At 44.1% G+C, this 27291-nt stretch overlaps 1 protein-coding gene across 1 annotated transcript in view; it reads right to left on the reverse strand.

Annotated features, from left to right (window-relative positions):
* LOC144819260 (receptor-type tyrosine-protein phosphatase kappa-like) overlaps window positions 1-27291 on the reverse strand; it is an 880755-nt gene that overhangs the window by 282774 nt on the left and 570690 nt on the right. The window contains exon 4 of the mRNA XM_078677229.1: window positions 13135-13434. Coding sequence (XP_078533355.1) covers window positions 13135-13434 — 300 coding nt within the window. The remainder of the gene's footprint in view (window positions 1-13134; window positions 13435-27291) is intronic.

Consider the following 27291-nt stretch of genomic DNA (forward strand, 5'->3'; position numbering starts at 1 on the left):
TTGTTTCAGCTAATAACTCCCTATTAGAAGGAATCTCCAATTACATCGATCAGTTCCTGAGGCCTCTGATAAGGGACCTTCCATCATTCATTAAGGATACCACAGATCTTCTGAAACACCTTGAAGATGTTGTCTGGAAACTATCCTTTAAATTAATCACCATGGATGTAACATCTCTGTATTCAAACATCGAACATCAAATTGGCATAAAGGCATGCAAACACTATTTGAACAAAAGGAACATAAAATACAAGGAACATAACAAAATGTTAAACCAAATGATCCAGTTATGTTTATACAACAACACTTTCCTTTTCAACAAAAAGATCTACAAACAAATACGTGGCTGTGCCATGGGCTTTTCATTTTCGCCCAATTATGCCAATCTAACTATGGGGTGGTATGAACAAAACGAAGTCTGGAAAGTAGAACATTATGCATGGAAAGAAAAAAACAATCTTATGGGTCAGGTTCATTGACGACCTACTCATAATTTGGGACGGTGAAACATCTGACTTTGAAAAATATTTCGAAAGGTTAAACAACATCTCCACTAACTTAAAATTCACCTACGAAATAAGTAGCAAGCGAGTGGTATTCTTAAACACAGAAATCTATGTGGAAAACAATCATCTGGAAACCACTCTATGTCGTAAAAAAACGGCAACCAATTCCATTCTACATGGACAAAGTTTCCACGATGTAAAACTGAAAAACAGTATCCCCTACGGGGAATTTCTCCGCCTCAAGAGAAACTGTTCTCAACAGTCAGAATTCCAGCAAAACAGCATACGAACTATAGAGAGGTTCCATACCAGAAAATATCCACCCAAGACAGTACAAAAATGTCTTAAAAAAGTGATTGAAACAAACAGAAATGACATCCTACACAAGGTAAAAGACAAACAAAAAGATGACAAGATCAGACTCATAACATCTTACAATGCGGAAAAACAGACACTGATCAAAATAATCAAAAAACACTGGGCCATATTACGCGCAGATCAGACCCTAGCGCCAATTATCGGAACACACCATAACATTTTGTTCCAGCGAGCTAAAAACCTGGGAGATCAGCTAGTGCACAGTCACTTCCAGGACAAACCGCAAAATACCGGGTTAAATCGGAAAGGCTTCTGGCCTTGCAAGTATTGCAAGGTTTGTAAGATAGCAGCAGCCACCAGGGAAATAGAAATGGATGGAGGAAAAATGTGGAGGATCAAACACCATCTAACTTGCAAAAGCACGTTTGCTGTATATATGGTAATGAGCTCTTGTGCCAAAAGATACATTGGCAGCACCATTTTTGAGGCAAAAAAACGGATCCTCGAACATACAAGAGCCACCGCCCACGGAGATCAGTCAAACGCAATTGCTAAACACATGAGTCTATACCATGACAACAACTGGGAAAATCTCAAATTCTGCGTCATTGATCAACTAGCGGACACAGAAAGGGGAGGCGATCGCAGGAAATCCCTGAGACAAAAGGAATCGCAACATATTATCGCATTCAGGACCCTGGAGCCAAGAGGTTTAAACCAAACAGAAGAGTTATATGTACATTTATAAAAGGAACATGAAGGAATAACTTGCTCACCAGAGAGAGCATTAAAACAATGGATTTTTCATTAACTGTTATATAAATCTCACTAGAGAGAATTAAACTGAAATCAATTGTAACCTAACCGGACAATAGTTATAGTCCAAAAACTTTAAATATAAACATTCCTTCGTGACTTATTGTAAAACGCTACAAGACTGCTATCCCATTCCAATGTTAATCTCAACTAGAGCAATTCTTAACACATAGAACACAGATGCAAACTATGTTTCCCACAATGCATTTGGCATGATACTTAAAAAAAAAAATTTCACTGTGCACTAACATAAAAGAAAGCTCGTGTTAGAGCTCTGTACCCGTGATCAAGCCTTCGGCTGAAGGCGAAACGCGTTGGGCTAGTGACGATTGAGCTAAAAATAAAGCTGTTGGTCTAAGCTTTATACCTGCCTGTTTGTGTGCCTCCTTACCTCCGGTGCTGGGCCGGATCTGCGAACATATATATATATATATATATATATATTGTAGAGCAAATTGCGCAAGCGCTTCGGGAGGGCTCACCGCTTCATCCGACCCTCCGGTCTGTATTTGGCTCCTCTGCAATGTTCACAGGTTCCCCTGAATTAAAATTGGGTCCGACGCGTTTTGGGGCCACAAACGCCCCTTCCTCATGGACTGTACGCAGTTCAACACCATGTTCTCTTCATGCTAGTCAAACGCATTTTAGTTTGAGCAGCTGGCGTTGTCCTCCCTGAGTGGGTGGAGTTTGGCAACACCGGGACTTCTGGTCAACGTAGTCCTGTGAAGTGAAACAAAATAGTACCCTTGAGTAGGTTGGCGTGTCTGCACTTTCATTACTGTCATTAAGATCCTTAAGTAGGATGGTAGGGAAGCTGCGGGCATCACGTTATTAATCAAATGGATGTTGCGCTGACAGGCGAGTGGGTTTGATCTCGCCTCAGTCTCTTAGGACAAGATACAAGTTCTGCCATCAGAGTGGAGCTCCTTCCGCGACCGAGGCTGGCCGCCTGAATATAGTAGAGCAAATTGCGCAAGCGCTTCGGGAGGGCTCACCGCTTCATCCGACCCTCCGGTCTGTATTTGGCTCCTCTGCAATGTTGACAGGTTCCCCTGAATTAAAATTGGGTCCGACGCGTTTCGGGCCACAAACGCCCCTTCCTCATGGACTGTGCGCAGTTCAACACCATGTTCTCTTCACGCTAGTCAAAGCGGTGGAATTGCTGCTCAGGATCAGGGCTATAAGTAACCCAAAGCTCAGCCTCAGAGGTTGCCTCAAAGCTGATGCTTCTGCAAATTGTTGCCATGTCCAGGGGTTCGGGTTGCACGGTCGCCACAAGGGATACAGGCCTTAGAGTTGCTGAGGGCACAGATCGACCTCAGAGACCACAAGAACCCACCTCAAGTGTTGCAATATTCTTCGGAGTCCTCAGGAGCTTTGGAGATGATCGGTCAGATGCGTCTTTGGTGCCTGCCAAGCAGGGGAGTAACTCCTTTACTCCAAGGGAGATTCTTTAGTCATCTAGCGCAGTGTAGATTATACCCAAGGAAGGGGTGGGACAAACTTTAGGGGCCCACCTACGGGAGGTTCAGGACTACACCTAGTATATACTTTGTCCAGTTTCACACCAGAGCAGGAGCAAATGGCGCCTGCAACCTATTTGAACTGGACTATGCACAGGGACACCAAATGTGCCCCCAGTGCAGACTTCAAAGCACTCTTAGAGTGCACCCACCCAGCCCCAATGCACTAAACCCTGTCTGGGAGGTGGTCATACCTCCCTGTAACTGGAAACCTATTGTCAAGCCTCCCTCTGCCGGAGTTTCGTCCAGCAGCTGGAGGGCAGACTTGTGCCTGTGGCTGGCAGCATCCATTTTGTGATGCCCGGGTTCTGTGAAGCAGGTACTGGGTGTACCGGTGTTGTCATGTTTCTCCCTCTAGTAGGGTGGAATCATACCTCCCATGCCAGTTACTGGCAGGGAAGTATGATTCCAAAGTGTTTGAGACCAAACATGACATGTTTCTGTACAGCCGTTTTAAAGTTAGCATTTATCGCACGGTTATAATGCACTTAAGAGTATATGGTATGGCTGCATCACAGACAACACCCGTAGAAAAGATTCCGATGGTTGTAGAGGGGCTCTGCTCATGCATTGGCACCCTTTCACATAAAACCAAGCACCCTGCCTTCAGGATTGTTAAGGTCTGTCATAGAGCTGACTGATAGGTTTAAATGTGTAGTGATCAGAAGAGATATAGGTAACCTATATCTCAGTAAGGGGTGCATGCATCACTTTACCCAGGCTGCATTAGCAGACCTGTGGTGTCACTTTGAATGGCTTCCTAGGGGTGGCATAATAAATGCTACAGCCCCTGATAGGCCTCTGGGTACCTATGCCCTGAGTACATAGTATACCATATACTAGGGACTCATAAGGGTACCCCAGAATCCAATCCAGAGTGTACCTAAAGAACATGGAATCAATTTAGAAGAGAAAGCAGATAGGCTGGGGTCGTGAATAGCAGGATCCCAGCCAAACTAAGTCAAAAACCAGCAAAACATCAGGAAAAAAGTGGGGGCAAACATGCAGTCAGATTCCTCCTTCCTACAGCACTGCTGGGGTAAATTTTCCCTACTATCTGGATTCGTGCCATCAACCACACTAACACCCGTATCATTGCTTTCATCGGACTCCATGTCTGCGCATGGGTCTAGAAACATGTTGCACATGTCCCTCCATACCTGGAGGTCGCCATCTAATTTTTCATCATGTCTAGTCAACTTCATGTGCACCTCCTCTGCTAGTGGCCACTCCTGTACATCATTGCACCACTGTTTGACTGTGGGTGCCCACTGATCCTTCCATGTGATAGCAACTCCATGCCAGGCCAATACGAATGCCAGTTGCAGGAATTTGAAGGCCATCTTAAGACCCTTTGGTCTCTAAACATAGCCCAATAAGCAGTGAAGAGGTGTGCTTTCAATTTGTAAATGCGTGGTCCTCTTTAAATCCATCACCACCTACAACGCAGGACAGTGAGATGTCAAGCGTATGCGTGTCCTGGGATGCAGAGGGATATGTGGGCTGTGTCAATTTTGGCACCTCAGTTAGTCCAGCGTGGTGTATGAAGTGCACAGACCCAAGTGCGAAGTCCTCACAGGCCTGTTCAAAGTATATGAAAATGTCGCTGGGAAAAACAGAGTGCAACCACCATCCCTCCGAGCCTGAAACAACATATTTTCCATCATTTGCAGAACCAGCAAAAACCAATATTACCATGTTTAGAGGAGAGAGCACACACACTTTAGCATTGGTTAACAGTGATAAAGTGCACATAGTCCTAATACCAGCAAAAACAAGGTCTGAAGAAGACTCCCCTAATAGGGTTCAAGTCTAAATATGTTTATTTCTCCTTATTATTTCCTCTATCACCGTGTGCTGCATTCTGCAGCACACGTAGAGAGAGGAAAATGGCTCTGAGGATTGTTTTTGAGCAAGGAATGTGTTCATATCTTTCTTTCATTATTTATTTATAAAGTTTTATATAGCGTGAACGTGACCCAACCGGGTATTAGAGCACTTCACAAAATAACGAAGATAACAGAGAGGGAGACAGGTGGGTAAACAACAATCTTACAGAGCAGGATAAACGGGTAAACAAGATTACCGCAGTAACAGAACAACACATAGATACAGTAAATGTAGTAAATAAGCAGTCGTGTGAGGAGGAGGTCTCAGCGCATAGTGTCCGGGGGGAGTAGTTAGAATACAGGTTCAGAATGTATAAATAAGAAGTGCTTTAAATTCTTTTTTGAAAGTGGACGTTGAGGGATTCAGTCTGATTTACGGAGGTGGGGCGTTCCAGATTATCGAGGCAATACCGGAAAAGGCTTGGTTATAGGTTTTCTTTCTTTGAAATATTTGTGGTTTCAGCAGTAATGTGCTAGAGCTCCTCAAAGATCTGCAACTACCCGAGAATTCCAGTTTCTGTGCGAAGTACAGAGGACTGTTAAGGTGGAGGGCTTTGTGAGCCATGCAAGCAATTTTAAGATAAAGCCTAGCCTCAAGAGGAAGCCAGTTTAGAAATTTCATATCCGGCGTGATGTGGTTATTTCTTTTGGATCCTGTGATGAGCCTAGCTGCAGAGTTCAGAGAGGCCCTCAGCGGAGCCAACTTGTAGCTCAGAAGCCCACAGAGAGTTGAGCTTCCATCCTCCAATCTGGAGATGACTAGTGCTTGAACAGCAGACTGCAAGTCTTCCGGTGGAAGGAAGGGTTTTAACTTTCTTAGGGGCATATTATCAAGAACGGAGTTAAGATTATCACCGATTTAGCGGCAGGAAACTGCTGCTAAAGCGGCGATAATGGGTTTGATAATATGCCCTTGAGAATTCCAATAGAAGCCTATGTTCCAGCCACGACATGGGCTTCTACGGGAATTCACAAGGGCATATTATCAAGCCCATTATCGCCGCTTTAGCTGCAGTTTCCTGCCGCTAAAGCAGCGATGGTTTTAAACGCCGTTTCTTGATAATATGCCCCTTAGTATGCTCATTTGGAAGTTTGCTCCTTTGGTGGCAATGGTGATTTGTTCCTGCATGCTCAGGGCCTTATATAGTATTATTCCGAGATATTTGGTAGAGTCAATGATGTATGGAACACAGTGAGATCCGTAAGCTGCTTCATGTATTCAGTGATAGTAGAGATCTGTTAGGGATGAGAAATAAGGAGGAATTCCGTTTTGATGGGGTTTAATTTAAGATGATTGGAAGTCAACCAGTGTTGGGTTTTGAGTAGGGTGAAATCGAGTGAATTGATATCTTCGGGGGAGGAGATTTTCAAGAACAATTGGGTATTGTCCACGTGCATGTGATACATGTGCATGTGATACAGTATATTGGATGATTTGAGCATTTGCGTTAAGGGCTCCATGAACAAGTTGTAGAGTGTGGGTGAGAGGGAGGACCCTTGAGGGACCCCTAGAGTGATAGGAGAAGAGTTGGAGAGGGAGTGATTGACTTTGATTCTTTGCGATCTGTTATGATGAAATGAGGCAAACCAGTTCAGAACTGATCCTGAGAGACCCACCCTTCATTCCAATATATCCAGGAGGTTGCCATGTTTGACCATATTAAAGCTGACGAGAGGTCAAGGAGGATTAGAAGGCAAGCTTCATTCCGATCCAGCATTTTTAGAGTGTCATCCATTATGTGGGTAATGGCCATTAAAGTGCTATGACCCTGGCAAAAACCTGATTGGAATTGATCAAGAAGCTGGAATTGATTAATGTGGCTACAAAGTTGGACATGGACACATTTCTCTAGCAGCTTCGATAGAGTAGGAATGGTAGTAATTAAGGTTGTCTTGCTCAGCAGAGGGTTTTTTAAGAATGGGTGTAACCTGACCAGCGTTTAGAGAGTCAGGAATCACACCTTGCTGTAGGGAGGCATTTACAAGCTTGGTCCACACTGGAACTAGGGACCTCATTGAAGAAACTGGGTGGTAGCGGGTCATTGAAGCGGTTGGAGGGTTTCAGTGTAGTAAGTATAGAGATTTCGTCAAAAGGTGTGAAAAGGCTCCAGGATGTGCTATTTTAGGGAGTGTACTGGAGGGAGGGAGAGGAAGGCTCTGTCAGCAGGTTCATCGAAGTCTGGAGATCAGTTTTAATCTTATCCATCTTTCCAAGGAAGAAGCCAGAGAAATCATCACAATTTGGCTGTATAATGGAGGCTGTTGGCAAAAGAATGGGAAGATTGTTGGATTGGAGTTTAATTAATTCAAAAAGCTTTTTTGGCCTGTTTCTGGCTTTTACAAGTTGACTTCTGAAGAAGGTAGCTTTAGCGCTCTTATTATGTTTATTGTACGTGCTGCTTCTAGATTTAAAGAGCATAAGGTGTTCAAGAGACAGCAAGCCTCTCCGGGATCGTTCGGTTAGTCTCGGATTGGGTCTATCTGTATTTACCCCTCATTGTACCAAGGTTTGGAGTCTTTGGTGGACCTTCTTTTTAGTTACAAGGGGGCAATAGCGTCCACAATGCTCTATATGGAGTTGGTGTAGTGTTCAGTGAGGTCATGAACCCCAGACGTGAGTAGGTGGAGGTAAGGCATTTTGCTAAGGGATATCATTTCATCCAGGCTTGCATTTCTGATGGATCGTTTCCAATGCCTAGGTTTCTTAGGCTGAGATTTTAACTTAGTCCATAGTTCCTTGATGCGGAAGGAGATGTGATGATCAGTCCAGTCACACAGGACAATGGAGTCAAGTTGAATGAAGTCGGGCTTTGCGATAACAAGTTTAAGGATCGGCCCAGATTGTCAGTGGGGCTGTCACATATTTGAATCATGTTAAGGTCAACTAGGAAGGTTTTGAGGCTATTCACTGCAGGGTCATTAATGTCATTCCAGTGAAGATTGAAGTCACAGACTAAGATTTGCGGACAGTGATGATCCACATTTGAGGAGATGGTCTCCATAATTTGTTCAACCATAGGGAAGTTATCACACAGTGGATGGTAGAATGTGGGCAAGGTGCATAGAAGCTTGATGTTGCTTGAGATGTCTATGCACATGTATTTGCAAGATGGGAGAGTAGCAATGAGTGACTGTTTCAATGTAAGACTGTTCAGAAGTATACAGGCAATCCATCCACCAGGTTTGACCGATCTATCAAGTCTGATGATGTTATGGCTAGGAGGGACTAGGATGTCCACGACTGGACCTGAAGACTCCTTAAGCCAGGTTTCGGTAAGTAGGTCAAGGTCCTGCGCCAGGATAAGATCAAGGATATCCGCGGCGTGTTTCACAGCAGATCTACAACTGATAAGTATGCATTTCAAGAGGGGAGTTGAGTCAGATGAGGTAGATTGTGTGATGAGAACTTGTTTGAGGTTGGAGGTTGTTAGAAATGGGGGTCTCTAGTTGGCAGTGGCTGGCCACAGTCCAAGTAGGGACCCTTCTTCCTAACTCAGAGTAAGGGGGCTACACCCTTTGATAACCCCTGCTCAACCCTGTGGCAACGTAGCACGAGCAGCTAGGCTTATCTCAGAGGCAGTGTGGAAAGCAGTTGTGATCATACACAGTAGCATAGTGAAGGACACTACAAAGGGACACCACACAGGTAGTTATAAAAAATAAGTATCTTTGTATAAATATATATACTTAACACAAGACCAGTAACGGTAAAAAGCCACAATACTGCAAAATGGGGGTACTCTAGAAAAGCTGGAAAAAGAGTTCATAGTGTTCAAATAGGGGTTCAGTTCAAAGCAGTGGTCTCTGCAACCATTTTACTTACAAAGTACCTGGATTTCGTAGCAAAACCAACAAAATGTCGCAAAGCAGCTGTAGTGATGATTTTCCACCACGCTAGGCTGGCAATGCGTGAGTCGTTTCCGCAAGGGAGGATGATGCGCCGGGCTGTGGGTGCATGCGGGACAAAGCAACAGATTTCCTCACGCTAGGCCAGCGATGCGTTGAATCCTTGCCGCGAGGGAGGATGATGCGCTGATCCTGTTGCATGTGCGATCTTGTTGCGAATAAAGAAAATGGCACCCCGCGAGGTAGCGACGATCTGGGTGCGATGCGAGGAAAATGGCGGACGCTCGGCATCCGCGCTGCGATGTTCTCGATGCAATGATCCAGGGTAAGCCAGCCTTCGAAAAGCCTGCAAATGTGCGATGCAATGATCTCTGGGGCCAGCGAGCACTTTGGGGCCCGCAAGAGTGCGATGTGATGATCTTTGGTTTGCGAGCGCTGGCGGCAGCAGCGTGTGGATTTTTCTTACGCTCTTCAGCTGCGGCGGCTCGCAAACGGCGTTAGCAACGATTTTCAGCTCTCTCTTCTCTGTAGTAGAACTAGAGGCCCTGGAACTCACAGGGGCCTCACCTGCAGATAGAAATCCTTGCTGGGAGAAATCAGGAGGCTGGTGGGGGAGTCAGATGTGCTCGTGACTCCAGCAGGAGGCTAGCTCTCTTCTAGCCCTTGGGTGATTGCTGAGCAAAAATAAAAGTCTCTCAAAAGTCCTTTTTCCTCTTCTTCCAAGTCCAAGGGGAATTACTGCAGGCCAATCCAAGAAACAGCACACAAGCACAAGGACAGTCCTCTCCGGCAGATTCCTTCAGTAACACGAACAGAAGTTCCTCTTGACATCCAGGAGCAATACCAAAGTCAGGGGTTTGGGCACAGATATTTATACACCAAAAGTCTTTGTTCTCAGAAGTCTCTAGTCACTGAACCCAGCCAGAACCAGTTCTGCTCAGGCCTGGAGCACTTTGTTTACCAGGCTGCTTCCTTCCTTTCAGAAAGAGGGGGTCTGCCATTAGATGCACAGTAGGAGGTGGAGCCAGCATTCACCTTGCCAGGCACAGCCCTATTCAGGACTCCCCAGTACTCAATGCAGATCTCTCTAGTCAACCCAGGTCTGACTCAGCCTGCCTTGCCCCTCTAAACCCATACAGCCAATACACATAACAGCAGAGTACACTGGAGGCTTAGGCAAGAAAATACCTACTTTCTAAAAGTGGTATTTTCAAACACAGAATATTAAAACAAACGTCACTAAAATATGCATTTCATTATTCTGATCTCAGGCATACTAAATTTGAATTTATACCATGTTCCCTGAGTCAGATAGGACTATAAGATCTAATAGCCAGTCCGCCCATTCTACCCTATGGAGAACAAGTAGCCTTGCAGCAGTGAAAACAAAATGTAGGGTGATTCACTACCAGGACATGCTACACATATCAAGCCATGTCCTACCTTACGCACACAATGCACCTACCCTAGGACTGACTGACATGAGGCTAAGGGAAGGGTCAGGGGCTGGGAAGTGTGGGCACTTCACAGCCAACATGGCAGTTCTGGACTGCGTGCAGACACTGCAATGGCAGGTCTAAGGTACACTTTACAAGCTACTTCTGTGTGTGGCGCAAACCAGCGCTGCAGGCCCACCAGCAGCATTTGGGTTACCAGCCCTGGGCACACACGGGCCACACTACTAGGGGCTAACGGGTAGACCAAATAAGCCAATCAGGGATATACCAATTCACAAACATATTAACACAGGTAGCATTTGCGCTGTGGCCCTGAATGGCAGTGGCACAGCTCCCAGAGCATCTAATACCAGAAAAAAAAGAGGAGGCAACAGCGAAAAAGGGAAGGGAGACCCACACCAATGGTGCTAGGTCTAACAGAGGTGTTTATAGTATTAGGGTTGTGTCTGGGTATTCTGAGAGGATTGGGGGAATAGACTGAATATGAAGTTGTTTACCCAAATTGACTGGATGAGTAGAGTAAGTAAGAAGGAGGGAGGGAGTGTCAGAATCTGTTAGGGAGATCTTAAATCTACAAGGTCTAGAGGCAGCATTCGGGCAGGGAATGGATCTTCACCTTTGGGGGGGGAAACCGTGTAAGGCGATAATCTCTTCAATGAAAGGGGAGAAGTCAGTATTGTAGTGCAGTAGTTAGGAGCTGGCACTTAATTATGTCTGTAATTCCCTTACAACCTGTAGGGCAAAAAGTCATTAGCCAATTCCGAGGTGATGACAGTAAGCTTTTGTAGGTCAGCCTTAAGTAGTTGAGGATCCCACGAGATATCAGCCAAGCAAGGAACGGGGACGAGGTGATGCTCAGAAGACAAGGCGTGTACCCGTTGGTCTCTTTGCGGGGAGGGAGAGCTGATAGAGGCGTTCGGGTGATGCTGGACTGTGCGATCCAGCGAAAGGGAGGTTGAGTTGGAAGGATAATTAGGCTTGCCAGGGAACGATCGGAGACTCCTGAGCTGATTGTTAAGAGAAACGAGGGTCGTTAGAGTACTGATGTGACTAGGGATAATGGGATCAGGATGTGAGCAATGGGACGTGTGATGGACATATTAGTAACAAGTAGGCCGGGGCTATCGCAGGATGTGTGTGTAAGTGTAGTGGTAGAGAGAGAGCAATTGCTATGGCAGCCAAGATTAGGGGGGTGGGTAGTGGGTTGGGTAGAATCACTGCTAACCATGTGAGAGTCAGGTCCAGTTGGCTGAGGAGGGGGGATAGGAAGGTGGGAACTGCTCGGGGCGAGGGAGCTGAGGAGAGCGAGGGTAGGGGAAAAGGTGGGAGGAACTATGTAACTGTATCACTGAGGGGAGCTGTAAAGGGAATAAGGGGCTGCTAAGCCACCTATTTGCAGTATCGAGAACGCTGTTTGTGATAGACCTCCTGATGTTATAAAACATTTCTTCAAAAGTACCTAGATGGCGATCAGCAGCTTGGATGAGGATTGTCCCATTGTTGTATATGGTGATAGCAGCATCAGCTTTGAAGGTGGGGAAGAGGATTACCACAAGCCTTAGACCGTGTGCAAATTGTTTTGAGGACGTAATCATGAGTTGCAAGTGGATTGCTTTATTCCATTTAGCTCTTCTCTTCAAGTAGAAGATGGGATCATTAACTGTGGAACCTCTTTTCGGGCAGAAGTAGGGATCAGAGATTAAGGGTTCTGAATAAGCTTTAAGAATTCTGTGTTTGAGGCATTTAGATGCATTTTTTGTTAGGTTAGGTGGTTATTTGATTGTAAAAGCATTGAGGCCCAGTGCCTGCATCATGGCATCAGGTGACCTCAGGACAGGGTATCCATGATTAAGAGAGACAGAGTCGCTCAGAGTAGGCGAAGATGTATTTAAGCGTAGTTGGCCTCGCATCCAGATTATACAGATGAGAGTGTGAACACCGACTTTTGGTTAGCAACTCAATGTAGAGAAATAGATATCTGCACAAAAACAATCTTGTCTTTTAATACTGGCACCCCAGCACCATGACTCAAGGGTGCCTGCTTTGGCAATAGGCAGCACTTACTGTGCCGTTGCAGAGGCAGAGAGAGAGAGAGAGAGAGAGCAGGAATGAGTAATATCTTAGTAAGTATGGCATATTCTTGCTAATTCAATTTGACGCAGCACAGCACGTTATCCTGCTGTGTTGCGCCAAATGGTAGGAAATCTGGGCTTTAGTTTGGAAGATTTTAAATCTCTTAAAGTTCTAACTCCAAAAATTCTGGAGTAATAAATAAATCAACTTGAAAGTTGATTGATTTATTAGTGTAAATTTACCTTTTCTGAAGTTTAAATGTTGGTGTACATTTGTAAATAATGGCAACAGTGTTGTAGCTCTCAATTAGGCAGCACGCGCAGGCACACACACACACATACACACACACACAGATTCGCTCTGTCACTGGATAGATAGATAGATAGATATATAGATAGATAGATAGATAGATAGATAGATAGATAAATAGATAGATAGATGGATAGATAGACAGATAAATAGACAGGCAGAAAGACAGACAGACAGACAGACAGACAGGCAGATTGGCAGGCAGATAGATAGCTAGAAAGACAGACAGACAGAAGATAGATAGATAGATAGATAGACAGATAGATAGATAGATATATAGATAGATAGATAGATATATTGATAAATAGATAGAATCTGCATAGCTCAGGACAGTCACTAGCACTATCCCTCACTTCCTGTCACCCACCCAACGCCCAGTACATTGTCTGTTCCTTACCTGTCTCATGGGTTCTCGCCCTGGCACTGTACAGGACTACTCTTTGTGAGAAGTATTTGTACCTTCCATGTACAGTCAGGTAATACTGAGAGGAGGGTTGGAGGGCTGTACAGTCTGAAACTGTTCCTTTATTATAGGACACAATACATCGTGTACTTTGTCTTCCATGTGAACAGCCGCCGGAAGAATCTTGACGCGCTGTCGCTGAGATGTCCCAAATTTCATCACAACTAGAGTTGCTGCAAGTCAGCATCAGAGTGATTCTGTCTGCAGACACCGTCAGCTTCTCTTCTTTGATTTCTAGGAGAGATTCACAGTTAACAATGAGTTTTTATCAAGCTCTATGTTTCGAAGAATAATCATAAAAAACGGATTTTCCACCCCTCAATTGCACTTTCTTTCATGTTGCATTTTCACACCATTAAAACAGCAATGAATAATAATGGTTGGACTAGTAGGCCCTAAGAATAGCGGAGGGGAGCTATTTAGTATAAGCAACATGCAGTGACATCACATGGAAGTAGTTATTAAGAGGCCTATTCATGGAAGCATATTTTAGTATGATGGAGCGAGGTGGGAAAACAACATTTTGTGTACCCCTCGTAAAGTTACTTCCTCATTACAGTAACATGAATTAATCATGTGGTTTTGAAAATTAACCAACATAGAATAGAATGCACACACACAAATACACGTGGGAAACTAATTTGCTTATGTTGCAAATCATAATCGACTAATTAAGTGATGTTGTTATGTTTATAATTAACGCAATTGCTATATTCTAACCAAAAGCGGCATAAATATGCTTTTGTCTGTTTGTTTGTGGCATAAAAGATGAAGAATGGTGAGTAAACCATTCATATATGTTGCTTTATCTGCTAGGTAATAACTAACAGGGTAACCTTAGTATGGTGGGAGGTAAACAGAAGGGTTATATTTCAACAACTAACGTTTATTTGTGTTTGTTTCTATAATAGTTCCCGTTCTGGCCCATGCAGCCTAATAAAAAATGGACGTTTCTGTGACTCCGAGCTTGTGGTGTTGTACGCATCGGGACTAGGCTCAAGACAAGCGGGAGCTGCCCGTGCCTGTACAGAATGGGTCAAGGACAATGTGCCCTAAAAGCTTGACTGATTGCCAACAAAATTAACATCTGTTATGTTATGTTATGTTAGTAACTTTTATTCAGCGCACAGCTGCCCCAGCGAAGGGGCGTCCTGGCGCCTGATCCAGTACCACAACACAACAAATCACCGCTGAAAAGAAACACGATCAATCAACAGAGGTGAACAAATAGGTTTTAATCGCGCGTCTGAAAAGAGTCAGGCTATTAAGGGCACGGATGTGGACAGGAAGGGAGTTCCATAATCCAGCCGCCATGACTCGAAATGAACGGCCACCCATCCTACTCAGTCTGAATCTAGGCGCACTCACTAGATGAAGAGATTCCGACCTGAGAGACCGCCTGGGAACATACGGGGAGACAAGACCCACCAAGGCAGGAGGTGACGAAAATTTCAAGATCTTGAATGTCAGACAGAGTGCCTAAAATTTAATTCTCTGTCTGACCGGCAGCCAATGAAGGGAGGTTAAAACTGCAGATACAGAGCACCGTCTCGGGAGGCCCACAATGGCCCGCGCAGCGGCATTCTGCACCCTCTGCAGTCTGGTGGCCTCGGCCTGGTTGACACCATCTGCATCGTGAGCTTGAGAAAATCTGTTGAAATATCAAATTTAAGGACACAAGTGAACAGACTACGGCAAAGACAAGGAGGACTCTCATATTTGATGACACCACAATTTATTAATAATAAGATGATGAGGTTATGCTCATCCACCCCTCAACTTGTCCAATCAAATTTTAGACAGATTAGGTAGTGAAAAAAGGGTATAAAAGAGGACGTTTGGAATTAAGAAAAAAGCTTTTCCTATCTGCTTTTCATCTTTGCATCCCGACATGCTGCCGGATTTCTGAATCTTTTCTAAGGCGTAAGGACTTTGAAATCTTTCTGTACTTTAACTTTTTCTTGAATGGGTATGGAGTCCTTTGATGAGATGAAGAACTAGAGAGAATAGAGAGATGGTCGTTGGGAACTATTCTGTCCTATGCTGATGTCTGTGTCCTGGGATTGTGGTAAAATAATTTTCGCTTATTTTCCTGAACTATTGAGCTAATAAATATAAATGTTTTGAATGTACTCCTTTTGCTTTCTTAGTTTTTTTTCCTGATTAAATGAATAAAATAAAATGAATAAATATAAGGTTATGCTAGGAGATTTTATTTTTAAATAAAGATTAAATAAATGGAGAATTAAGCTGGTCTTGTTTATCCTTTAGTTCATTTTTACTAGCAGATCCATTGACAAAAATAATGGTGGTGTGTCTGAATAATTTTCTCGTAAATAAACCATGGTAAAAGAGTTTAAACTGCAGATGTACATAATATAAATATTTAGTGTTTAATTTAGACACTCAGCTATAATCCAGAGCTCTTCTTCTGATCTTCACGGAATCCTTGAAGTAGGGTGAATGTCAGTATGAGTGACTTGCAGTGTTATGGGGCCCACTGATGAGTAAATGTGTAATTGAATTTTGAAGGAAAAGGTGATAGGTTTTAAGAAATTTCTGGAGTAGCGCTGCATCAAGAATGACAAGTTGCACTTCAGTAGTAGTCCTTAGTGTACTGACTTATGCTACTCACAAACTTATGGGTGAAGATCTCCACCTACACATGCTACTCACAAACTTATAGGTGGAGATCTCCACCTACGCCTGCTATTCACAAACTTATGGGTGAAGATCTCCACCTACACGTGCTATTCACAAACTTATGGGTGGAGATCTCCACCTACATGTGCTCTTCACAAACTTATGGGTGAAGATCTCAACCTACACGTGCTATTCACAAACCTATGGGCGAAGATCTCCACCTGCACGTGCTATTCGCAAACTTATGGATGAAGATCTCCACCTACACATGCTAATCACAAACTAATGGGCGAAAATCTCCACCTACACGTGCTATTCACAAACTTATGGGTGAAGATTTCCACCTACACAATCTATTCAAAAACTTATGGGTGAAGATCTCCACCTACACATGCTTTTCACAAACTTATGGGTGAAGATTTACACCTACACAAGCTATTCACAAACTTATGGGTGAAGATCTCCACCTACACGTGCTCTTCCCAAACTTATGGGTGAAGATCTCCACCTACTTGTGCTACTCACAAACTTATGGGTGGGTATCTCCACCTACATGTGCTGCTCATAAACTAATGGGTGGGGATCTCCACCTACACATGCTACTCACAAATGTATGGCTGGGGATGTCTACCTCCACGTGCTATTCACAAACTTATGGGTGGAGATCTCCACCTACATGTGCCCTATCTCCAATGAGGCCTTGTAACAAAGGATTATTTAATACTATGCACAAACCTCTGAGGCCAAATCAAAAAAGTATTTGGGTTTGGAAAATAGTACTTTCAAGTAATCTTTTGCGCACTCTTTCTTACCTTTCTGAATATGCCCCTATCTTTTACACTTAAATATGAATGGATCTGTTATACTGGAGAAGTGTGGCTCAAATGGTTAGAGCGGCAGACCCTGATGCAGAGGTCTGGCCCGGGACCGGGGTTCAATACCCGCCTTGGCGGGTCTTGGGCTCAATTTCCTCGGACCTGATAATTCTTGCCTCTGTGCCTATTCTAATCATGGGTCCCACTCTGCAACTCTGGGCAATAGCTTGCTTAATCTCCACAACGGCCCCAAAAGCGCTGGGATGCCTGGTTTCACCCTGGGGGTGCCCAGGAGTGGACACTCACAGGGAAAATCAGGAATGGTTCCTAAGCGGTATACGGACAGCGCCGGGACACTACCTCAGGGAAGTAGCTGTGCGCTCTATAAATACCAGTACATTTACATTTACATATACTGCTAAAGAAGAGATATAAGCTTTACTATGCATAACACGAATGGCTATATATATATATATATTTATACACTGTATACATTTATACACTTATGAAAATTCACTTTTAGCATTCGTTTTTTTCACTATAATAAAGATATATTACTGTCGACAGAGGCTTCTGTCGACAGATGTGGTTTACTACAAACATGGGAGGCGACTAAAAATTACTAAAACACCATAACCTGGGAACCTATGAAATACTAATATCACAATGCAAACTGAAGGTCCACATTGACTAGCCACAATAACAGTCAAAATGGAAAGAATTATAATATGATTCAACTGTGCTGCGTTTTTGCACAAATTTAAAAAAGTTTTTTTATATGGTATATTTAAATTTATTTATAGGAATATATTTATATAATTCATATTTATTTATATATTTTGTTTAGTAGATATGCAGTATACTTGAATTTGCACTATTTGGCATTTTGAATCAAAGTTTGCAGATGTACATAGGATAACCATAGTATTTATATTTAAACTAGCAGCCCGTCCCGGTGTTGTCCGGGTAGGCTTTGCTGGGTGAAAGGTACTCACCAGCATCGCGCTCCCCTAGGCATGTCGATGACGACACTCCTCCCCGCGCTCCTGGCCGCTCAGCCTCAGTGTACTCTAAAATTTTGTCCTCTGCATAAATACTATACATCTTTAACACACTCATAATGCCCCATGTATGTTAGAAGGAATTTCAGAAAGTAGCCTAGAAATAGCTGGCGTGCACTTGAATCCCTTCACGAGAGAATTAATTGCACTATGGTCTTTTTATTTCCATGACACCACTCTCTATAAATAGTGTCAGAACGTCCAACATAAAAATCAGTCTTTCAGACCCTTTTTGTTTTATTTTTCCGCTCCCTGATTTATGGTTTTAGCTCTTGTTTTTCCCACCCATTTAATTCTGTGTCAGCCCCCTCCGAGTCAAGCCCGCGTTCTCACTGGCTATATAGTAAACCAAATTAACCCAATTTGAGTGGGAGCTGCTTGCAGCTAGATTTATGGCCCTGTGGCTGTGTGCGGGGCAGTGGTTATCAGCTGCGCATACAGGGCTAGGAATTATCTGGATCCGGGCACTATGGACGGTTGATGACTTCAGCCCGTAGAGATATTAACCAGACCCGTCCCCGAATAAAGGCTAATAAGTCCGAATTTTAAACAGTGTTCATGATAGATGGGGGCGAGGAGAGTGCATTAGCGCTAATGAAGACTGTTGACTGCATGTTCACTTTAGCTGTGACGGATGACACTTGGAGTGCTATGTTAGCAGGACGAGGGCTGCTGTTATACAGAGAGCTGGAAAGGTTGTGCGGTAATGTACCTTTTAATGTGTGCTATAGGCTTTCGTGGGTGATGCACTTCTTCCGGCTTCCCCGTCCTCCCCGCGCTTCTGGCCGCCTGCGGAAATTTACCTTTTAATATGTGCTCCTGACTTTCGGGGGTGATGCATTTCTTCTGGCTTCCGCGCTCCTGGCCGCTCCTCCCCGCGCTCCTGGCCGCCGAGCCGTGATGTCAGCACGCACGTCGTTAGCTGGCGCTACTTCGAAGGGACTACTTTTCCTTAAAAATTACTTTGCCCTTCTAACATATATATTTTTTTATTATATAGCCTATGTCCATCTGCTTGCCCTGACGTTTTCAAAGATGTATTGGCTGTTTGGATTGACGCTGTGGTTCCCGAGTTTACCCGCCTCAAAGGTTCCAAGTCTGACAACTGCATAAACATGACAACTTTGCTCCCTGCAGAATAAGGAGTATATCTCCAGAGTCGCGGAAACAATAGACAGCTATTTCACTCAGTCAATCGTGCATGCTTAGTTTCACCAGGAGTGCAGAGAAATAGAGAGACGGGCGTTTTCAATAAAAGTGGTTATTTATTGAGCAGTCTTCTTTCTCATGCAAGAGAAGTGAATTGCCACAATTGTAATACTTGTCATAAAGTAAAGTGCGTACTGTAAAAGGAGTATTATGAAATAATACTGTAAAAGCATTTATATGGTTTCTAAGCCATAAGTTACTTAAAACTGATAAAATACATACAATGATAAAAGTTGACTAAACATGCTCAACTGGTGTTCTAAAATACGCCTACCCCGGTGTACCTAACCTAAGCCTAGTACGTGGGAAGGAGTAAGTGAGATATAGTTTTAGTTAAGATAGTTTTGCCAAGAATCTGAATCAAGAACTCTCTATGGATCTAATCAGCTCTCTACCTTGGTTATAGAATGAAGGAGATCTTGTATCTCTTTCTCAGGACTCGATCTCCCAGCAACCCGCAAGGGTGACGAAACACTGGAGCTGGATTTCTCGGCAGAAGAAAAGACAGCGTCTCTCTCAGTGCGTCAATGGAAGGGTCGGCTTCCTTCGGCTCTCGTTACAGCTGGGCTTTGGGTAAGTAGATAGCCGATCTGCTCCAAACCACCGTGTGTTTGCTTAAGGCAAATCCTGGTATATTTATACCAGGAAGGTGCCGAGTTTGACGTAAGGTTGGACATAAGACGTCACTAAGAACTTTCAGTTCTTTCAGGACTCCAGGAGTTCTTGGACAAATCAAAACAAAAGCAGGGGGAATTCCCGGGCTGCTGGAGGCTTGGTTTGTTTAAAGAACGCGTTGTACCTTCTAGGAGTCTATGGGAGTAGCCTTGCCGTATTTGGACTGCATTGGCTATGACTAAATATGAATATGATTCTTATGGCTTTATAAGGATATGATTTGTTATAACTACATAAGGGCATGAATCGGGAATATTTAATTAGGGTCCTAGATACGTTCACAACACCCACTCCACGTATAATGTCCATCATTACTAAATACTAAGCAATACTAAACATATAACGATGCATGTGTTTTCCAACCCACCCCAAAATACATAATATGCATTTGAAATGGTATATACACGAAAAATGAGTATTATAATGTATGTTTCCGAGCAGTGGTATCATTCAGTTTATGCATATATGGTACGTTGGCTGAATGATTTGCGAAAATTACATTTATGAAATGGCTATTAATACAGAAAAGAAGGTCGAGACCATTTCATCACATATTTATACGAGACTGTACATGTGCTAGCGGCTAAGTCAAAATATTTCCTCTAGAGATTCTTAAAAATAGAAATTTCTGTTCTCTAAGAATAGTTATACTTTAAGCAGAGTACCATGTGCCAAAAAAAGGTAAATATTTTGGGAACGGGAAAAAAATAATTTTGCTTTCAGGGGAGAAAAATAGTTAAAAATGTTTTCAGAAGTCTTTATCAAAAACTGAAGGCCGAATTCAGAGTTCAGGGAATGCTGTGTGCTCATGTTTTGTTTCAAAAGTTATTCTCGTTGTTAGGGGAGAACATAAGTTCAGATAGGCTGGCAAAGAATTCGTCTACAACAGTAGGTGAAAGTTGGGCCAAGTCCGAAAAAGTAGAAATAGTGCAGATGTGAGATTCATTGCCATCATCGATGTCTGGATCAGCAATGTTCACAGAAGGTTGTACCTGTGTGCCGCTTTCATCTCGTACCTCACCGCCACCTAATCGTAATAGTGAGGTCTCAACGAATGCCGTCATCAGAATAGGTAACCGCTGGGGACAACACGGTGCATGAGCCGTTACCGAACCAAGCAAAGTATCGATATCCATAGGTACTGCTGATGGTAGTGTAAGACAGACGTCCAACGCGCATTCTTCTCCGCATAGCAGGCATCGCTAGGATCGTTTCTTCCATTGTTGTCTGGGTTTTGTCTGTGACTTGACTTGCCATATCAGAGCAGAAGGAACAAAAATAAAATTCCTGCTACGAGTCCCAAGAGAAGAGGCAGGCCACCGAACACAGAGTGCACGAAATTCAGGAAGATGTTCAGGACTGCTTCAAAGGGTGCTAATAGTCCCGAACAAATTGTCTTAAATACATGTGCGATGCCACTGGTATCAGACATGTTTAAAATTTGACCTAACATTTCTACAAAATGCACGGGGCAATTTGTCGATAATAGTGTATGTATCTCTGCCACTGTCCTTGCATCTTGCAGATCTTTGGACGAGGTTAAAGGCACAGTTGTCTGTAAAAGAATAGACTTCATTCTGCTTAAAGTATCAATTCGAATAGAAGAGATATTCAGGGAAGGCCATATTGCTGCCTCCTTGTCTGGTTTTCTGTTTGGATACAATACTTGCATACAGCAAATGACCCTGTAAGTAACGCTCACGAGATAGGCTATTCCTTGCACCATGCCACAACAGCTGTGGTCACTTATCATAACGTAGCTGCCGCTGGAAAGCTGTCTGAAAAAAGTCTCTATCTGTGTTGCAGGAGTGCCGTGCAGGTGACATGAAAGGTTATTTGATGAACCTTCGCAGGCGCCATGCAAGTTAATACCTTGACACAGAAGTGTACCGCTTAGTGATTTTTTACAGTTGTTACCACTAAGAAATACCTCTTTTTTCCCTTCAATATAACGTCTATGTGTATAAGGTAAATTCCAAGTTGACTTGATGTATCCTTTACCCAACCTTTCATACAGGCCTGCTGGTATATACTTTTGGCAATATTGAAACTGAAAAGTCGTTATACGGAATTGTAATTGTACCATGTATTATCCATTCAATGACAGGTCGTTCTGACATTGTCAATGGTAACTTTTCTAGTTTTTCAATGCTCAGCACCGTATAGTCTGCTCCTTTTTGTGCCAAATAGATATGTTTATCTGTAAGGTTAAAGATAGAAAATAATGACGTTGTGTTAAGTAAACGCCATGGCTCGTAGCCTGAACGGAGGTTTTGTAACGTCCAGCCTAACTGGACAATAGAACGCAATTGGAACTGGCCAATGTTTAACATTAGCAAGTCCTGCTCTATTATATCAAAAGCAGAGTATACAATGCTGCCCAGTGAATAAATTCTGGAGGACAGAGTCGTTAACCCATTGTCCACTACAGATAGTGATTTTTCCAAATTAATACGATCAATTTCTCGTATTTTTTCAGCAGTTTCAATTTGCATTACTTTCCAAGCTTCGTTGTAAGCAGCGTATATACCGGTGTATATGAAACGTTTTTGGCGCTGTTTGCGAGGTCCCAATATGAAATCTCGCAAGTCAGCCCTTCTTTAAGTAAAGTCAAGTGTTGCCTAATTTCAGGGAATGTGGATTTTTGTAACCATTCGAGGCATAGCTTTCCTACACTGTATGTTGTTACTATCCCTGGATGTTGTCTCTTGGAATATCTTGGGTCTGGCCTGGTCTGTTTGAACCCCTGTGTTTTGTTCAGGAATCTATCTTGACAGTTATTAGTGTCTGTGGGCCAGATCAACCATTTTTTCCAATCAGGATTTGTTCTGTTTTGGTGTAAAATATGCGATACGTCTACCTCCACATCTGTGGTGCTATTACTACCAGGTATGGGCTTCAGAATAGACGGTTTGTTTAAGTCTTTTATCTTGGCTAAGCCAAGACAGGTTGTTTCCTGAATGGTGTCATTCAGGAATATTATCTGTTCTTGGATCATGCAGGCTCTAAATAATGCTTCTAGACCTTGTACCTGCCAGTCTTTTGTACCCCAGATGTTTTTTGTCTCAATGTTGTTTTTCCAAAATTCAAAACCAAATGTAGACTTTTTTTCATAACATTTTTCAGAATTAATCAATTTATTATTTGTCAACATGTTTTTCATTCCTGTCTTATTTAACATTCTGAAATAATACGTTTCTGGATCTGTGATGTTAAACCCTGAGAAGTATGGGTATTTCTCATTAAAAAAATTCAAACTGCCTTTTGGCGGTGTTGGACAATGTTCCCATTGGTTATAAGTAAAAACATTTCTAGGATTAGCAGATTTATGCAAATAGTGATGTCCATAATGATTAAAGCAATACATTTCTTCATAATTTGATGAACCCTGCAAATAATCATGGTCTGTAAATTTTGCTGACATTTCTAAATCTGACATCATATTATTAATATTTTCAAAGTCCCAATCATCAGAGAAAGTACTTGGTGTCACAAAGTCACTTAAGGAAACCTTGAACTGGTGTGGATATTTCAAGAGCTCAATCGGGCCATAGATTTCGTTATCCGTTGTGTCCCATGCTACACCACCAGGTATAGGATTGGCTGTGATGTTCACTGACAATAGTTCTCTTTTTTCGATGTGAGAAGATCTGTGAGGCTTTAGGACCAAGTTGATGTTCTGACTTGCTGTGTCCATTGTACTATGTTTTCCATCAATAAATCTACCCAAACTTAAAACCAAGATGAGCCACAGAAGGAGGAAAAGTACACCTAACACAATCCATAATTCAATCCATGGTGAAATCAGATATGTTTCTTTGAGTTGATGAAAGAGTTCAGTCATATTTTCTTTGAAAGTTTTTGTTGCTGGCGTTTCTTCATGTTCACTTGGATCATCAGAAAAGTCATCAAAATTGATGAAGTAGCCAAATGCAGTTCTGTCAATTGTTGAAATTGCTTCCGGATTGGTATTAATCTTTGATTCTGTATGTTCAGAGGCTACATCATTGTAGACAGGTGTTTCTTGACGAACTGTTGGAATTTGGGTTTCTAGAGGCACAAGTTCCATGGCTTTGTTGCATAGTCCTTCTTTATTCACTGCAGGTTTATCAAATGTGATTAGTCTCTCAGTTCAGTTTGAACCTCTTGGATTGTAGCAAGGTTTGATCTTCTGCTACTTCTTGGGAGTCCACTGGGCCTAATGCTTATTATTGGCCACATGATTGTGGTTTTACCAGGTCGATTGATACAACTCTGTTCTCCTTTTTACCAGCAAGGGGCGGTAGTACTACTGATCTTGTTCCGCTGACAGCTAAGACAGGTACTGCTTTTCTGTAAGAAGGCCCAAATTCCTTCTTCACCGCGATCTTTTCTCTGACCAGAACCCCAATCTTTGGAATCCAGACAGGTCTTGCTGGGACAGGTGGTTTTTCTTCAGTGGCCGTTGGCTTTAGCTTTGTGTTACTTAGACTTCTTCTTGTTTCATTTAAGTCCTGTAAAACAGCCAAACGAACTTTGATATCAAAAGTTTTTTGTTTCACCACTGAAGTCTGACTATCGAGATCCTGAATGATCATTCTAGTACCAAACAATAGTTCGTACGGAGTGATACCTCCTAGAGAATTTCTTGGCAGATTATTAAGACTATGTTGGACACTTATTAGATGTTTGACCCACCCGTCACCCGAACCTAATACCCTCGCTGTTATAGATTGCTTTATGTCACTTTTTTTCTCTCCACTACCGCATTTCCCTTCGAGATGGAATGGACTAGAGTACCGCAATGCAATGCCCATGCTGGCCATAGCCTCCTTGTAAGCTCGAGAGCTAAACGCAGGACCCTGGTCAGAATGTAGCATGCTAATTGCGTATGTGCCTATAAAGACTTGCAAATCTTTTATAACAGTTTTGGCGTCAGCCGAGCGCTGGGGCCACATCCAAATGAATCTCGTCTTAATAATTATGGGATCGCATTTTTCCATCTGGATGTCTGCGTATAGATAGCCTAATGCTGTCTAATAGAGGTGTCCGGGCAGGTATCTGGTCCGGTTCACAACTGCGATCTCTATTGCAGTTTTGAGAATTCATTGCAAAGTTATACATTTGCACGCTCATCCCCGGCCACCAGTATTGTGATTGTAATTCTATTAGAGATTTCAAGATCTAAGCCCTCCGGTTCGTGTTTGGAATTACTCTATCCCCCACTCCAGGGTTTTGAGCAAAAGGAACGGAGTTCGCATCATTTATGTATGTATTTCGGAGTGGATCATTTAGAGGTAACGCCGCATAGTTGCCTTCCATTGAGGCTTTTACTGCTAGTAGCGTTTCACCGTCTATTTGTTTTTTAGAACACTTTTTTGTGGCTACGGAAGCTGGGTTGACAGCTGCCACTGTGGCTCTGTTAGCCAATGAATTCCCTGCAACGTGAACGCCATCACGTTGAAGACTCAGTGTATGTATCACGCGAGTCTTTTGTAGTTCTTTCTGTAAAAGAACTACTTGTTCCCAGAGCTTTTTATGCTTTATTGTGGCACCTGTCTCATCTTTGTAGCCGTTTTGAACCCAGTTCTGAAAGTGTTTATTGTACGATTGTAGGCAGTAATGCGAATCGCACACTATTAGTGTGGGGAATCCGTTCGCGATCGGCATTTTCAAGCGCCATTTTTAAAGATCTTAGTTCAGCTCGCTGAGCTGTACAGTTTCTGAGTGATTCAGTTTTAGTGACCATCGGTCTGAATTTACCTAAGCGCCAGCGACCTTTAACAATCGCGCATGCTGCATTGTAAATTTGTTTTTCCACAACATAGTGTTGTGCAAATCTGTCCATGAAGATTACACAGGTGTACTGTTCGAGAGGCAGAATTTCGATTGGCAGAGGATATTCATGTTCGTATTCCAGATCTTCTAGCTTTTTCATTTTCGGATCAAATGCGTGTTTCACGTCTGTTGCAGCAATAGAATCTTCCCATTGTATCCATTTTGGATCTAAAGCTTTAGCATTCGGAATGCGTGGTCTTGTTACTGCCTCAAGGGCTGATACTGCTGTTAAAACAGATATGCTCTTCCCTTGGGCTAGGGCTCTTTGTTTTGCTAGAGCAGTTTGAACCGCAGTCGAAATTTTTTCAGTAGAACTGAATTTCATTTCTGCTTGTGTGTACAAGTGTGATTTATAAGCTATTGGTACCGTTTCTCCCTCATTAGAGGTCAGGTATGTTAATCCGCATTGTTAGACGGGGACTCTGAGGGTCGGCCGAATACTGAGGGAGAGGTCCCCGAGGAGGACCGTCTCCGGCGATCGTACAGACAAGTCACCTCCCTCCCCACAAATAGGCACCACACCAGGTCGAGTTCAATACTTTATATAAGGTTCGTAAGGCAAGGATATTGGCGATACAGGATATCTTGGACCCGAGGGTCCTCTCACTTCTAGTCTCTGTAGGGAAAAGGGGGTAGCGGGACAGTCTTGGTACCGGGTCGGTACAGGGGGTGGCAAGAGGCGAGCTCGCAATCCTCGAGCTGGAGAGTTTGTGAGTCGGACCGCGGCAGCGCCAGCAGGCCAAGACGATGGTTTCACGAGGCAGAGGGCCGCGCCAGCAGGCCAAGACGATGGTTTCACGAGGCAGAGGGCCGCGGCAGCGCCAGCAGGCCAAGACGATGGTTTCACGAGGCAGAGGGCCGCGGCAGCGCCAGCAGGCCAAGACGATGGTTTCACGAGGCAGAGGGCCGCGGCAGCGCCAGCAGGCCAGTCACGGATGAGTTCTTCTCGGGTCTCTCGACTCCAGGATACAACTCCCTTCCTGGTCTGGCCCTGCCTCAGTTATAGGTCTGGTCCCCTTTGATGTCCGGACCCTCGCGCCTGGGGGCCGGGAGGTCCGGGATGAGGGAGTCCAGACACCCAGCAGGGGGGTGGAGCCAGCGCCCAGGGCGGCCTGGGGTGATCGACACCTGGCGGAGGAGAGCCGTTGACGATTCCTTCTCCCATTGACTCGCCAAGTGGTCACTCTGCCTCCTGGGCGGAGGTTGGTGCCTCGATGTCGGGGCCGGCCGGGCCCAGGGTTAGGGTCGAGTTGAGGCCACGCGGCCTCATGCTGTAGTACCCACAATGGCGGCTGGGCCGAGGCCGGGGTGTGGATGGTGACCCGGGCCAGCTAGGTCCGGAGCTGGTGTCTTGTGGTGGAGGGATTGCAGGGTACTTCGGGTGGTCGCCGGGGACTCTGGTTGGGGATTCAGGGAGAGCCAGGGTCCGGGTCCCGTTGCGGGGAGGGTGGACAGCCCGACCATGCGGCCTGTCCAACATGCGTCCCCCCCAGCTGAAGGCGGGGAGAGTCAGCCATCTTCCTGGGGACTCTCCTCGCTGAGGCGGAAAAAGCGTGACAGGCCGTCGGCGTTGGCGTGGTCCTGGCCTGGACGATGTTCCACCGTGAAGTCCATCCCCTGCAGGGAGATGGACCAGCGCAACAGCTTCGGGTTCTCCCCCCGCATTTGCATCAGCCATTGCAGGGGTCGGTGGTCTGTTTGCACCCGGAAGTGGGTGCCGAAGAGGTAGGGCCGGAGCTTCTTGAGTGCCCAGACTACGGCGAAGGCCTCCCTCTCAATGGTGCTCCAGCGCTGTTCTCGGGGCAGTAGGCGTCTGCTGATGAAGGCCACTGGTTGGTCGACCCCTTCGGGGTTGAGTTGGGAGAGGACGG

The sequence above is a fragment of the Lissotriton helveticus genome, chromosome 2_1 (assembly GCF_964261635.1).
Source record: "Lissotriton helveticus chromosome 2_1, aLisHel1.1, whole genome shotgun sequence".
NCBI classification, from domain to species: Eukaryota; Metazoa; Chordata; class Amphibia; order Caudata; family Salamandridae; genus Lissotriton; species Lissotriton helveticus.